Source organism: Dermacentor variabilis, chromosome 6 (assembly GCF_050947875.1).
Source record: "Dermacentor variabilis isolate Ectoservices chromosome 6, ASM5094787v1, whole genome shotgun sequence".
In the NCBI taxonomy this organism is placed as follows: domain Eukaryota; kingdom Metazoa; phylum Arthropoda; class Arachnida; order Ixodida; family Ixodidae; genus Dermacentor; species Dermacentor variabilis.
This window is the reverse complement of record NC_134573.1, coordinates 146,501,515-146,515,870: the sequence shown is the minus strand read 5'-3', so window position 1 is coordinate 146,515,870 and position 14,356 is coordinate 146,501,515. Positions and strand designations below refer to the sequence as shown.

The 14,356-nt window shown below is 49.5% G+C and overlaps 1 protein-coding gene and 1 long non-coding RNA gene across 5 annotated transcripts in view; one reads left to right on the top strand and one right to left on the bottom strand.

The window, feature by feature from the left end:
- The window catches only part of LOC142585420 (uncharacterized), a 59,985-nt gene extending 55,017 nt beyond the window's left edge, over nucleotides 1–4,968 (top strand). For all 4 annotated transcript variants that reach the window (XR_012829087.1, XR_012829086.1, XR_012829085.1 and 1 more), the window contains one exon: nucleotides 3,365–4,968. Coding sequence is in view for 1 of the 4 variants with exons in the window: in XM_075696181.1 (XP_075552296.1) it covers nucleotides 3,365–3,417 (53 nt within the window). In the remaining 3 variants the exon portion in view is untranslated. The remainder of the gene's footprint in view (nucleotides 1–3,364) is intronic.
- Nucleotides 4,134–14,356, bottom strand: part of LOC142585421 (uncharacterized) — a 38,988-nt gene continuing 28,765 nt past the window's right edge. The window contains exons 2-3 of the long non-coding RNA XR_012829088.1: nucleotides 5,199–5,293; nucleotides 4,134–4,223 (exon numbers count right to left, since the gene is read on the bottom strand). This is a non-coding gene — a long non-coding RNA (uncharacterized LOC142585421). The remainder of the gene's footprint in view (nucleotides 4,224–5,198; nucleotides 5,294–14,356) is intronic.

The following is a 14,356-nucleotide window of genomic DNA, read 5'->3' as shown; positions in this document are numbered from 1 at the left end:
TTCATTCGGGAAAATAAAGCTGCCTCAGTCGATCTTCGTTCCAGCCCTATAACAGCCGTTCAGATAGACACACTGCAGCGTCAGTATACACCCTCTCTGCCAGCACTATACACTGCGCGAAGTCGCTTCTCAAACGTACAGCTCCTCTCGGTTCCGGCACTTCCCGCTCTATTGTCGGCGCTTCCTTTTACGAGCCTGCCAGTTCGGCACGCACGTACGCACGCACAGACACGCCTGCAATGCACACACACGCGGACCGGAAAGGGCCGACAGGTACGCACCGGCCGGGCCATAAAAACTCTGCAGGATGCGCCGTCGCCCGGCACACACACACACACACACCCGTTTCGCACGGCGTAGTCTCTCTTATCGCTTTCCGACTGCGTGCAGCCGACCTCGCGTAAAAGAAGAAAAAAAGAAAGAAAGGAAGAAAGGAAGAGAAAAAGAAAAGAAGAATGGGAAGCTGTGAAGAAGAATGAACACGAAGCCAGAGGATCTAAAGAAAAAAGAAGGTTCTCAAGCAGTGAAGAAAGATGCAGAGGAAGTAGAAGGAGAATATGATGTGAAGAATGAAGTATGTGAAGATAACCAAGAAGAAGACGAATGCGAAGAGAGAGAGAGAGAGAGAAACAATGTTTCTTGTTAATGAGGTGGGGCGTCGTCCTCGTAGGGCGGAGCCCTTAGTTCTAGCCCAGTTAATGTGAAGTTGCGAAAAAGGTTGGCGTAATGGCGAAGATGTGAAGAAGAAGCACTAAGAATGACAAGTTGTGAAGGAGAAGAAGGAGTGCGCGAGGTGCGAAGAAGAAAGGCCAAGAAGAATGTGAATATATGAACTACAAGAAAGGGAGGAGGAGAAAAAGAAACGCTCGAGTGTAACGAGAACTCGCGGTGTCCTGTTCTACATCGACGACTGCGGCGAAGAAACCGCTTCCCGACCGAAAACCGATGGATCGGCGATGTAAAATGGGAGGAGGATTGTCGCGACGACATATCGCGAGAAATTCGAGAGCGCTCGCGAAAGACCCAAGGACAGCCTTTAAAAAAAAAAAAAAACTTTAAAGAGAAAGGAAACAAGGGGGCAAGCAAGAACGAAAGGAAGAAATAAAAAGAAAATGGTGACGCCTCGCGGGAGAAGTTGCTGTTGGGAGATTGAGAAAGCGCGCGGTCGCCATTCACCGGCAAAAGCAGCAGAAGACGCCAAGAAGCGTCGATGCCGAGGCAGCGACCAAATCCGCTTGCACCCCGCGCGCAGATAAACGAAGGAGGAAACGAATAGAGGGAGAGACAGAAAAAAAAAAGACAGAAGAGCAGAGAAGATTCGAGGCAACAACGAAATGCGTAGCCGGCAATCCTGTGCACGCTGCTGTACTTTTGTGTTCGTTTATATTCCCCGAAGCGGCCATCTCTATCTAGAGTTTCTCGTTTAAAGGAGGAAAGGTATGAACATCGCGCCACCGGCAGACGGCGCCGAGGTGTCGAGGGGGGCCTCGAACTGCGAGAGTCCGGTTCGAACCGCGCATGCGCGAGCGGCTAAGAAAATGAATAATCGCGAATTGTCTACACAGCCTACTCGTAGGCGCCTTTTCCATCTGATAGACATGTCCGTTTGGTTAAATAGGGTGCCCCAGTTAACGTTCGCCAAGCTGCTCAATGACCAAAAAGAAACAAATAAAAAAAAAGGAGGAAGGAAAAGAATAAAAAAGCATCAAGGTGCAAGAGACGCCGCAAAAATGTCTGTGTCCTTAGATTTGTTTAACGTTAACGAAACCCAGGTGGTCGAAATTAATGCGGAGTCCCCCGCTACGGCATTCACCGTAACCCAATGTGTTGTTTCGGCACGTCAAACCCTACAATTTGTTTTTCTTGTCTTGTTTTTTTTTTGTCTACTGTGGTCCATATAGTTTCAAGTTTTCTTAATTTATTTAAGGAGAAGTTGGTGCCTCTACGCCGCGCTGGCTACTACTCCTTTCCTCTCAAGTGACAGACGTTCAAAAGTTTCAACAAAACAAAAGTTTCAACAAACAAAAGTTTCAAACAAAGAATGAAGAAAAGAATATACCGACGACAGATCTAAAGCCTAAAATATTGGTCATCAGAAAGTGACAGACCAACGCAAGGCCACAGGCTCGCAGTTCTCACAGACAAAAAAAAAGGCCCGACCGTAGGCCTTTAAATACTCTGAAATCTTCAATACTCCGAAAATGTTGCCTAGAGCTGGGCCTACAGCGCATGAGCCCGCTTCGTAGGGTCCTCAGAACAAGTGAACACTCACTCACGCTAACAATCACGCCCACTCACACTCATCGGAACTCACTCCGCGTTTCTACCAGCCCTTGTTCACCTCAATGGCCCTCAATCAGGCTCATCTTCACGTCCGCTCACGCTTGCGATACCAACTCGATCACGTACATATGTACGCGCACCTGCTCACCTTCTCGTTGGCGTTCGCTCGTGTTCGTACTGATGTCAACTCACCAGTCATCTGCGCTCACTCACTTTCCCTTCATACTCAAGTCTACTCACACTCGCTGACTTACAGCACGGCCTCCGAGATCGAGCTCTCGGAGGCCATGCTTCCGCTCGCGTCTGCTCGAGCTGGCGCCCCACTCGCATTCACCGGCGCTAACCTCGCACTCGCCTACTGACACTCACCTGTACACTCACTCACATTCATACTCCCGTCAACTCGCACCATTCGTCTCTCTAGTTCTCACACTGTAGACTGAAATGAGTGTGAATCGTGAGTTAGTATGCCGACTTGTGTTCGGGAATGTCCCAAGGCACGATGACTGTGATGACCGTGCACGTTTGAAGAGAAGGGTGGGTTGCGAAAGCGACAGCGTCATCGCGTGCTTAGATCAATTTAATCGACGCTAGCTCCACCCTCGTTCTCCTTTACATAGCGCTGGCGCGCAAAAGTTCGTCATGAGACGCCGAGTCCGGTCTGCTCGCCTTATTGTCGTTGACACGCGACGATGTCGGGCGGGCACGTTTTAACAGATTTACTGTCTCGCGTCATTCCTTCACAGTGTGTTAAAAGGAACGCTGCCGAAGAAACCGCGAATCAGTCGAGACAGGTACAGAATTTCTTTGAAACTATGTTTGTATTTCAGTCGGAAGTAAGAAGGTTGCGTTCGAGCAAAGTAATTGAAGGGCATACCGCGCTCAAACCTCAGCTCCACTATGACGTCACATATTTGTTAACTCTAGCGCAATAAGGTTGTTTCTGTGGCAAGAAATGTCCTGTAACGTTGCCAGGTTTAGTCTCATTCATTTAGACCACAATGTATTCCTTCTGGACTGACAAGCAACTCGTCTTCAGCAAATGCTTATCAAGCTTTCTTCTTATTTTCTTTTTTCGCAGCAGAAGCGAGCAACATTGGTGTTCTGCGCGGCATCACCGCCCATGGCCTTTGAGATGGGGTGGCACCTGCAGGTTCACCGTCAGGTCTTGGAGGCTATGCATCACGTAGCGAAGAGGCCACGTTCGACACCAGACCATGGCAGGCACCTGCTTGTTGTACAGTCGCGATCAATTTGAAGGTGATCGCGTGAGCATCGACCGGCGGGCCTTCCAAGCAGCATAGCGGCCGATTTCGGAACAGCGAAGATAAAATTTCGCTGCCTTCTTCCCCTTTTATGCTCTTCCAGGCTGCAACCGTCACCCCCAAGACTAACTCGCAACATTTTTGTTTGTTTCCCTTTCATGGCAATGATGTGTGTGCGTCGATGTCTCATGCATATCTTGGCTAACAATGACGCCTCTGTGCAAAAGCTGATAAGGTAATCCAAATGAATTCACAGGTTGTCTCGTGAAGGGCGACGGGAGTGACAGCTGCTCGGGGAACAGCAAAAGAGAGAGAGGGGAGCTATCTGATGCTTCCCTCTCGGCTGACGGCGATGACGTAATGTGGCGCTGCTCCTAGTTTCAGTCGCCGCTCGAGCGATCACCTTCAATTGATCGCGACTGTACTTAAATAATCCAGCGGAAGCAAGGCGCTCCGCGTGCGTGCGTGAACTCGCCGCGGCTCTCGTCCCCCTCCCCCTCCCTCCCTCTATCTTATCTTTCTATTCCGTCTTTCCCGTCCCCCAGAGTACAGTAGCCAACCAGACGCATTTCTTGTTAACGTCCCTGCCTTCTCTCTTTATTTCACCACCTCCTCCTCCTCCTCCTCCAAAGGAAGCACGTGTTCGACACTGGCATGTGCGGCTGCTGTAGAGTTCTGGAAAAGAAAAATAAACCTGAGGCAGGTGTCTCCGGCGCCGCGAAAAGGTCCATGGCATTCATCTTCACTATAATATGTCGCCGTATTTTTATGCTAAGGAAAGCTATGCGCATACTTTTTCACACAAACAGTCGCAGCAGTTTGTCAAAAAAAAAAAAAATAAAGACCTATGCTACAAAGGGGCCCCACGTGCCACCCACGCCGACGTTTATCGCGTCGCGGTTTGTTTGTTTGTTACAATGGAATGCACAGGATCATCATTCGTCGCAGGCTTTCAATTTTTTTTTCCCCCAAGCTCGAGTTGCAGTCGTGATTGGGAGAGGGACAGCTGCGAAAGGTCACGTGTATGCTGTGTGCCAGCAGCGAATGCATCAGCCGCAATTCTCGGAGAGAAGCCATGTGCCAAGACGCGACGCGAGTAAGAGAGTGCACGGACGGTTTCCCATCAATCAATTAAGGTCTTGGTCCGAGTTTTAATTGGTTCATTGCTTTGATAGTTAAGTGCGCGGACGCGCGTCCGCGTTATTGGATAATTCTTTCTCACTGGATAATTTTTGTGTTCATTCCCAGTGCCCATTTCGGTGCCTATGTATGTTTTCGATGTTCTTTCCTGTAACCCTATTGCTGCCGCCTTGTAGAGGGGGCTGCGGGCTCCTGTCAAGCTGCCGTTTGTTCGTGCAGCTTTTACCTGCAGCCTCCTCCATCTTGCTTGATGGGAAATAAACATTATTATTATTATTATTATTATTATTATTATTATTATTATTATTATTATTATTATTATTATTATTATTATTATTATTATTATTATTATTATTATTATTATCTTTGCCTCTAATACCTCTAATACTCCCCAGACCTCGTCTTTGTTAGTGCCGTTTAATTATTCGTCGAAGTTCGCAACCAAAATTGCGAGGGGAAAATTTGGCACTAGTGTCGTCTTCTCAGCCAGCATGGTAGGTGCAAGTTTACCTTGACATGATGGGCGGAGCAAGGAGTGGTCCGAACTTCGTCATTGCAGCTTCAGTCGACCATCTCGAAGCTGTAACTTGCCATTGATGATTTATCTGTAAAAAACAATGATTAGGCTCTCTCGGCCTCTAATTTCTACCAGTCAAATATCCTTATGACACTGTAACAAAGAAAAGTTATTAACACATTTCTCTAATTACAAAACATATGTGAGGATACTTTTAGGTCATGCAATGTCGGCATGACCCTTAAATTTTGTGAGAAGCGCATATATACTCTAAACGGCAGGATTTATCTGTGTGGTCGGAATAACGCAATAATGTGCTTGGGAAAGTAAACGTTTACAGGCTAGGATACAGTGTAATTGAACCACCGATATTATTAAGAAAAAACGGTCACGTGCTTAACGAAACTGTAGCAAATTGCCGAGAGAGAGAGAGAAGGATGCATAGAAAGGCAGGGAGGTTAACCAGAGGTAGTTCCGGTTGGCTACCCTGCACGGGTGGAATGATTAAGGGGGGTGAAAAGAGAAAGGGAGTTGAAGGGCGAGACAGAGAGAGAAAGAGAGACGACCGAGCACGAACAAACCGCGTACACTACAGAGCGGCAGGGGGCGGCGTTCTTAAAGTCTATCGTTTAGCCTCGTAGACCGCAGGAACCTTAATAACGCGAGTACTTAAGGCCTTCAGCGCGGATGTCCTTTGGGAGTGTTGACCTAAAGCCTTTAGTTCTGATAACGGGCGATTGTCCAGCTGGTCCAGTCCTCTGCACGTACTACCCATGGTGAGTGATCGAGCTCACTGCCAAGTTTCCAGCTGTCCAACTTACGGAATCTTCTACCGGTCGTTCCAGTGCGCCCCAGCACTGCCGCACACAGCCACCGTCAAGCTTAAACCTAAGAATGAAAACACATTTATAGCATCCCAACTTAACGAATTTCAGATTGTGAGGGGCGAACATTAAATGCTTTGGAGGAAAGACGCATTAAGCTAGCAAAGATCAAAGTTTCCCAGCCGCAAATTTTCGCTACCGTCCGCAGGAGAAGAAAAAAAAGCGCTCGAGGCGTGTTAGGGTGAAGTACGATTGTAACTGTACCTTTGTTGTGCAGGAGAGAAACTATATGTTTTATACTGCGAGAATGATGCTGGCTTCAAGCGGTGATAATTAACGAAGCTTAAGTATTGCTATTACGGCCCAATTATTATCGTAATTCAGCGGGAATGCGGTCTTGCGTCATCCCACAATATTAGAGCATACCATCTTGGCATTGCCGTAACGCTCTTCAGTTACCATTCGAAGATGTCATTAGCGAGAAACTATTCAGGAGACAGGAAGAAACGAACTGCGAGAGGGTGACGCGAGCAAGAGCAGGTGGCAGCTGTCATCTTGACCATGGCAAGATATGGCGACATTCAAGGAAAGAAATTGCCCCCTTGAAGTTAAGAGGAAAAAAACAACAACAAAGAAAACAGGCATTGCATAACCAAGAGACTGAAATGAAAGATAACGAAGCAAGGGATCAACCGGCCGTTGACAGTGAAAGGGACAGGGAGTCGGCTGTCCTGGGCGCAGAGTGCAATGACAAAAAGAACGAAAAAGGAAAATCTTGTCTGTATAACTCATGACCTGTTCCGGAATACTCGATCTGCTGTTAAAATCTGCACCTGGCCTGTCCGTTATAATTTGACACTGGACCGGAAACTAGCCTGCCCTGGCTAGCGGTCCAGATATTTGTATAACCATGATTATGTGAAAAAAAAAAAAAATAAAGCACTTCCACTTAATAAAAAAAAAAGCGAGAGGTAGATAGAAATGTGAAGTGCACTTGATAATGACGACGTTGACGCATTTCACATAGAAGGGCGTCGTTCACGCGACGCCTTCCGCGATCGTTCTTTGCGAGCCACCACCACTTCGAGCGAGACCTAAAGAAAGCGATAGGAAGGCCGAGTGAACTTTCGTTCTCATGTGCTTCGGTAAATAGTAGCAGCATAGTCAGGCGACGCCAATTAACTCCGTCTCACGCAATTCCTGACTTCTCAGATAACTAAGAGAGCGCACTCCGACGTTGAACCAAGGCTTGAGGGCCACGATAACAACGTGCCTCACACGTTCGAGCTTGCCATGCCGAAGGGCGTTGGAAATTCTTGGCGCATTCGACGCCCGCGAGGGCTAAGCGCGTGTACGAGTGGTCCTTTTCCCGATGTTGTTGAACCAAGTTTGAATCGAGGTTGAAGTGATGTTGAACCGCCGTTGCGTGCATTGCCGAGTTGTTGGCTTGATTGATGAGTACCTGCAACGGCAACCATCCAAAAATTTCTCAATACGAGTGCCGCCCCCCTCCCCTCCCCGTTCCGGTTTTCATTTCCGGTATAGCCATCCATATCCTTCAGAAATGTCTGAGAGGAAGCCTACGGGTGACACATAGGGGTGACACACTCTCACTGACTTACCCTAGTCACTTCCCTCCCTACCCCCCTCTCTCTCGCTCTAGAAGCTATATGGAGATTAGTGAAAAAATGAATACCCCTTGTCATCGGAAGCCCCAAGCGATGCCACCCTTAGTAATGGCAATGAACGTGGATTAGCATCGGAATAGATCAGCGTTCCGCGAATTCGACACGACCAGGTAGTACCAGAAATTCGAGTGACCCATTTCGCCCATGCTGGTCCTGTGAGTCAACCACACACCTACCCTCGGCCCTTCTCGCAGTCCGGGATGAGTCACTCCGCCCCGACGCTCCCTGATACACTGCACTTGGGCCCTTCAATTGGATTCGACCCGACTTCGTGAAGCTTATTTAAATGTATCTACAGGCAGACCTGGCGTTCCATCCGCAGCTCCCTCGGGAACTTGAGGAGGGAAGACTTAATTCAGGAGCACTTCCGTGTTATAATAAAAGGAAAAGGTGTCCAGAAGTGACGGTGCGAGAGAGAGGGAGGGAGGGAGGGAGGGAGGGAGGGAGGGAAAGAGGGAGGGAGGGAGAGGGAGGTTAACCAGGTTGGGAGATCCGGTTTGCTACCCTACGCTGGGGAGTGATGGGAGGGGAGGTAAAGTGATAGCAAACTAGATATAAAGAAAGGAGCATAGACATAAAATCACAGTCAGTCACTGTCACCGCATACCGTCACCGCAAAGCGCAGTAGCACTTGCAGCACTATAAACATCAGTTCAGGCTACAGTCACTTGTCTAGTTCTATTGCCCTTAAAAACTGCAACAATGCCCTCGTCGCCCTCCGCTGCGATGGCTTGTGACGTCGGCATTGTAAAATAAGTTACTGTTAGAGGTCTTTTGTCAGAGCACGCTATCGCGATTGCGAGCGATCATCTCTGTAAATTGTAGCGAGGACAGTCACAGAGAAGGTGTAGAAGAGTCTCCTCGCTACCACAGTCATCACACGAGGCGCCGTCGGCCCATCCGATTCGGAATGCAAAAGACTTAGTGAAGGCCACCCCTAGCCATATTCGACAAAGCAGGGTTGCTTCGCGACGGCAGAGTCCCGCTGGAATGCAAATGTGATGCAAGGAACATACTTTTACTAAGCGCTGTACTTTATAGTACTCGGAGGTCATACAAGGGCTTTGTATGACCTTGGAGATTGAAACAGTTCCGTTATTGCGACAGCGCGTCGCCCTATAATCTCTAAGGCCGTGCCTTTGGCGTGCTGCGATGTCACCGCTCGTTCTGAGATAAAAATTAATTGGTAGGCGCTGCACACGAGCTTAAACGAACGGGAAAAAAGTCGATAGAGTTATAACGTCAAAAACGTAAAATAGCCAAGAGCCAATTACCCGAACACCCAGTAGGTTTAGTTAAAAGGACTGACAACCGATATTTGAGGACCCAGTTCTTTTATGGCGCAACAAAAAGCTCACCCTCGGCAGTGTTTACACCTACAGTGGTTACTTCCAAAACCACGTGGATATCTTGTAAGCAGAATCTTTCGATCAGAGCAGCCTCTAGATAAAAGAGTCCCTCCTCCAGCAACGCTGGGAAGTGAGTGTGATGCCGATAGCCCGGCTTGCAATTATTAAAGCCGTCCATCAATCTGCTTTCACAGAAGTGAGTGCAACTGTGGTTAACCTACCTATACTTCGACCTTTTAGGCTACTCTTTAAAATAAAAAGCTGGTCTTATATTTGTACCGCGTTTTCCGCCCAATTACATGGCGACATCATGGCTAGCTGACCCCCAGCGCCGTTATTCTGTCGATAGACGAGCCAAGCCAACTAATCGAAAACGTCAAGCAAAGGCAGTGGCACTTTTCTACTCACTACAGGCGAAGGGTTATCTGCTGACTGTAAGTCAGAAAAAACTTATAACTCTGGAAGTTGTACTGCGGTTCAATTTAAAAGAAAAGAACAAAAGAAAAAGACCAGGAACCGCGTAAACTAGTAGAAGGTCACGTGATAGGCCACTTAATCATCTTAATGTTCTTGTCGCGTGGGGCGCCAAAGGTCATCTTTCTCGACATTTTAATGAAGCGTTAAAAATATAAATCCATGTTTAATGAGAAAAACAGGGCTCGTTTGAGCCAATACGATATACAATCTTTCCATCAGCCGTGTTTTCTCGATTCATGTTCGGAGCGGTTGTCTATCCCTTTAACAACTGTTGCGTTTCGCCTGCGACACGTGGTTTTGCCGGCGCGACTGCGGCGGGGCGGCAGACATTTTGGCCCGATCGTCGTCGCCGCAACACTCATCGCCAGGTGTTTCCAGGCGCGTCTGCGGCGATGCGACCGCCTAGGGATCCTCCTCGCATTCCAGTCATTGTGCCCGAAACAGGCGATGCCAAAGCAGGGATCTCATTCCAGTTATTGGGCCCGAAACAGGCGATGCCAAAGCAGGGATCTCGTTCCAGTCATTGTGCCCGAAACAGGCGATGCCAAAGCAGGGATCTCATTCCAGTTATTGGGCCCGAAACAGGCGATGCCAAAGCAGGGATCTCGTTCCAGTCATTATGCCCGAAACAGGCGATGCCAAAGCAGGGACCATCCTCTCGTTTCAGTCATTGTGTCCGACCGGCAGCGCCACGACAGGGTGCTACGAGATCGTGCGCAGCGCCACGACAGGATGCTACGAGATCGTGCGCAGCGCCACGACAGGATGCTACGAGATCGTGCGCAGCGCCACGACGGGGTGCTACGAGATCGTGCTCGACATGGTGCTACGGCATCGCTACGACAGTGTGCGTCACCATTAGCCCATTGTACATTCACGTGCTCGTCTTTTGAGGGGTTCCTTCTTGCCCTCAACTGCGAGAGTATAAAAACAGCTGCCCCCGGACGCCAAAAGGAGGGCTCCGATTTCTTCTGTTGAGTGAAGTGCTCTCCCGTCTCTCTACTTCGGTCAAACCTGACCACCAACTCTTTGCGATGTTAAAATAAACAAGTTGTTTCGTTGTTACTAGTCGACTCATGCTTTGCCGGGACCTTCGGATGCTTACAGTTGTACCCCAGGCCGCCAGGCCAACGCTACCCTTGGGGCTTGCGACCCAGGTACAACCACGGGCGTCAGCGCCGAGTTCCCAACAGATCGTACCAGCGGTCCGATCCAAACATCTGGTTGGCAGCGGTGAGATCGCCTACGACTTCAAACAACGGTCTGCCAGCGGCGAGATCGCGACAACGGAGGCCAGCAGCAAAGAGATGCAGTTGACAGTATGCTGAGCAGCTCAACGACGATCCGGGAGCAGTGCAACGAGCCCTGTGTGACGACTGGTTGCCTGCAGCGGAACGACTGCGCGGAATTCCTGCCTGCGAGGTTTGGTGAGTGCGGGACTTTCTTCTTCTGAGCTTTGCCAGGCTTTTGTTAGTGTCAGAAACAGAGCTGGTAATTGTGGTTGTCGTTGCTGCCGGGTTAGTTTGCGGCAAGACAATAGTAAGCAGTAGAGAAAGCAGCATTCAGAGCAGCCATGGATTTGAAGTCGTTGCGCAAACCGAAATTGTTGGAGCTTGCAAGAGAGTTGGGTCTGGATGTCTCAGACAAACTCAGAAAACCAGAACTGCTAAAGGCTATTCTTGAGTTAGAGGCTGAGGATGACGAGCTGTCGGAATGCCTTGAGACTATTGAAGAGAGGGAGACTGCAAAAGAAAAAGAAGAGCGTGAACGTAAAGAACAGAAAGAGCGAGAGCAACAAGAGCGTGACCGTCAACACGCTTTGGAAATGAAGCGTCTTGAGGTAGAAATGGAACGCGCTCGTAATGGAAGTCAGGCACACGGTGCAGGAGAACGCGTATTGTTCAAAATGACTGACCTGATGCGGCCGTTTAAGCTTGGAGAGGACATTGGTTTGTTCCTGGTTAACTTTGAGCGAACGTGCGAGAAGCAGGGGTTCTCTCGGGAAACGTGGCCACAGCGCTTGCTCACTTTGTTACCCGGCGAGGCGGCCGACGTAGTCGCTCGCTTGGATAGAGAGGAGGCAGAGGATTTCGACAAAGTAAAATCGAGTCTGCTAAAAAAGTACCGGCTGTCTGCGGAGGCGTTCCGTCGGAAGTTTCGGGAAAATGAGAAAGGCAAAAGTGAGTCTTATACAGAGTTTGCGTATAGGCTTATGTCGAACATGCAGGAGTGGCTCAAAGAAGAGAAAGCGTTTGGTGACCACGATAAAGTTCTGCAGTGCTTCGGGCTAGAACAGTTTTATAGTCGGTTACCGGAGAACGTGCGATACTGGGTCTTGGATAGGCCAGACGTGAGTACGGTGGCTAGAGCCGCTGAGCTAGCCGAGGAGTTTGTGACGCGTCGAGCTCGCGGAGCTAAGGACGGTCAAAAGGGTGAATTTGGCTCGAAGTTTGAGTGGCCGAAGTTCACGACCATGAGATTAAAGGGGGACACGCGTAGTGCGGATGCGAGTGAAAGCAGTCCGACCAGACGTAAAGAGACGGCGGCAGCCAAACGCAGAAAGCGGTTCGAGATGAGGCGAGCGGGCGTTTGTTATACGTGCCAGAAGCCGGGTCACTTTTCGGCGCAGTGTCCGGAAACAACACCAAAAGTTGTGTTTTTTTCAATAGGCAGCACTGACGAGAACATGAAGCTTCTCGAGCCTTACATGCGAGACCTCCTCGTGAACGGGAAAGAGTGCCGGGTGCTTCGCGATTCCGCAGCTACGATGGATATAGTTCACCCGTCTTACGTAGAACCCCATATGTTCACGGGCGAGTGCGCATGGATCAAGCAAGCCGTGGAAGCTCATAGCGTGTGTCTGCCAGTAGCAAAAGTGCGTATTGAAGGACCTTTCGGAGCGCTTGAGACGGAGGCGGCAGTGTCATCTATGCTGCCACCCCAGTACCCGTACCTATTTTCAAACAGGTCCGATCACCTCCTGCGCGAGAAGGGGCTTTTGTTTGGTGAAGCTAGTGTTCAGGCCTTAACCAGATCGAAGGTTCGGGAGCTCGCTGCAAAGGCGGTAGTTGCGGGGCCGACGTTATCAAACAACGAAAAAGGGTCAGAGGCGCAGCAAGCTGATATTCCGAGCACGCCCGAACTGAATAAACTTGAGTCTGTAACGTTAAAGGCGCCAGATACTGGAGAGGAAACGCCCGACACGGGAAAGTTAGAAGAGCTATCTACTGATTTGCTCATCGCGCCTACGTCAGACGGACTTGATAGGTTGCTAAAAGTCAGCCGGACGGCTTTGATAGCCGAGCAAAAAAAGGATGGCAGCCTGGAAAACGTGCGCTGCAATGTCAAAGAAGGTATCGCCAGGAAAACTGCGCGTTTTGTGGAAAGAGGTGGAGTCCTGTACCGGAAGTATCTAGACCGAAGAGGAGTGGAGTTCGATCAGCTGGTCGTGCCTCAATGCTATCGTCAGGATCTGTTGCGCTTGTCGCATGGGGGTTCGTGGTCCGGACACCTAGGAGTTAAGAAAACTAAGGACCGTCTCTTGCAAGAGTACTATTGGCCAGGGTGTTTTCGGGACGCAGACCATTTCGTGAGGACATGTGACACTTGTCAGCGGGTGGGCAAACCAGGGGACAAATCGAGGGCGCCGTTGAAATTGGTACCTATCATTACGGAGCCTTTTAGACGGCTCGTTATTGATACTGTGGGACCTCTGCCGGTAACAGCCACGGGGTACAGACACATTTTGACTGTGATCTGCCCAGCGACAAAGTTCCCTGAAGCAGTGCCGCTTAAAGAACTCAGCTCAGTTGAGATAGTTAATGCACTACTGTCCATATTTGCGCGAGTTGGTTTTCCTGCAGAAATTCAATCAGATCAGGGCACAGTGTTTACTAGCGCTTTGACGACAACTTTTCTCGAAAGGTGTGGGGTAAAGCTGTTACACAGCTCCGTGTACCACCCACAGTCGAATTCCGTTGAGAAGCTCCACTCCGTCATGAAGCGCGTGTTGAGAGCGTTGTGTTTTGAACATCGAACTGACTGGGAGCTGTGTCTGCCTGGGGTGATGTTTGCTTTAAGGACCGCGCCGCATGCGGCTACGGGGTTTTCGCCAGCTGAACTGGTGTACGGTCGCTCGCTTCGATCTCCGCTTCGCATGCTTCGAGAATCATGGGAAGGTAGGGGCGACGACCCAGTCGTGGTGGAGTACGTACTTAAGCTCCTCGAACGCTTAAGAAGGGCACAGGAGTTGTCAGGTGAAGCAATGGCAAAGGCCCAGCAGAGGGCCAAGGTTTATTATGATCGGACAGCCAGGGCCCGTCGTTTTGAGGTTGGCGATGAGGTCATGATATTGCGCACATCGCTAAACAACAAACTAGACGTGCAGTGGGAGGGCCCAGCACGAATTGTTCAGAAACTGTCGGACGTTAACTACGTGGTAAGTCTGCCAGGAAAGCGGAAAGCACAGCAAGTTTACCACTGTAATCTGCTCAAACCTTATAGACAAAGGGAAGCAGTGGTGTGCATGATGGTAAACGTTCCTGAAGAGCTTCCGATCGAGCTTCCGGGACTAGGCTCAGTGACGAACAGGGAAGACACCGGTCAAGTCATTAGTGACCTTATCAGTAAAGCACCGCTGTCGCCTGAGCAGAAAACCGAACTACACCAGCTATTACAAGAGTTTCAAGGTCTGTTCTCTGAGAGGCCTGGTAGGACTTCGGTACTTACTCATGATATAGAACTTACCTCCACAGAGCCAGTACGATCCAAGGCGTATCGGGTGTCACCCCGCCAGAGCGATATTATGGAGGCT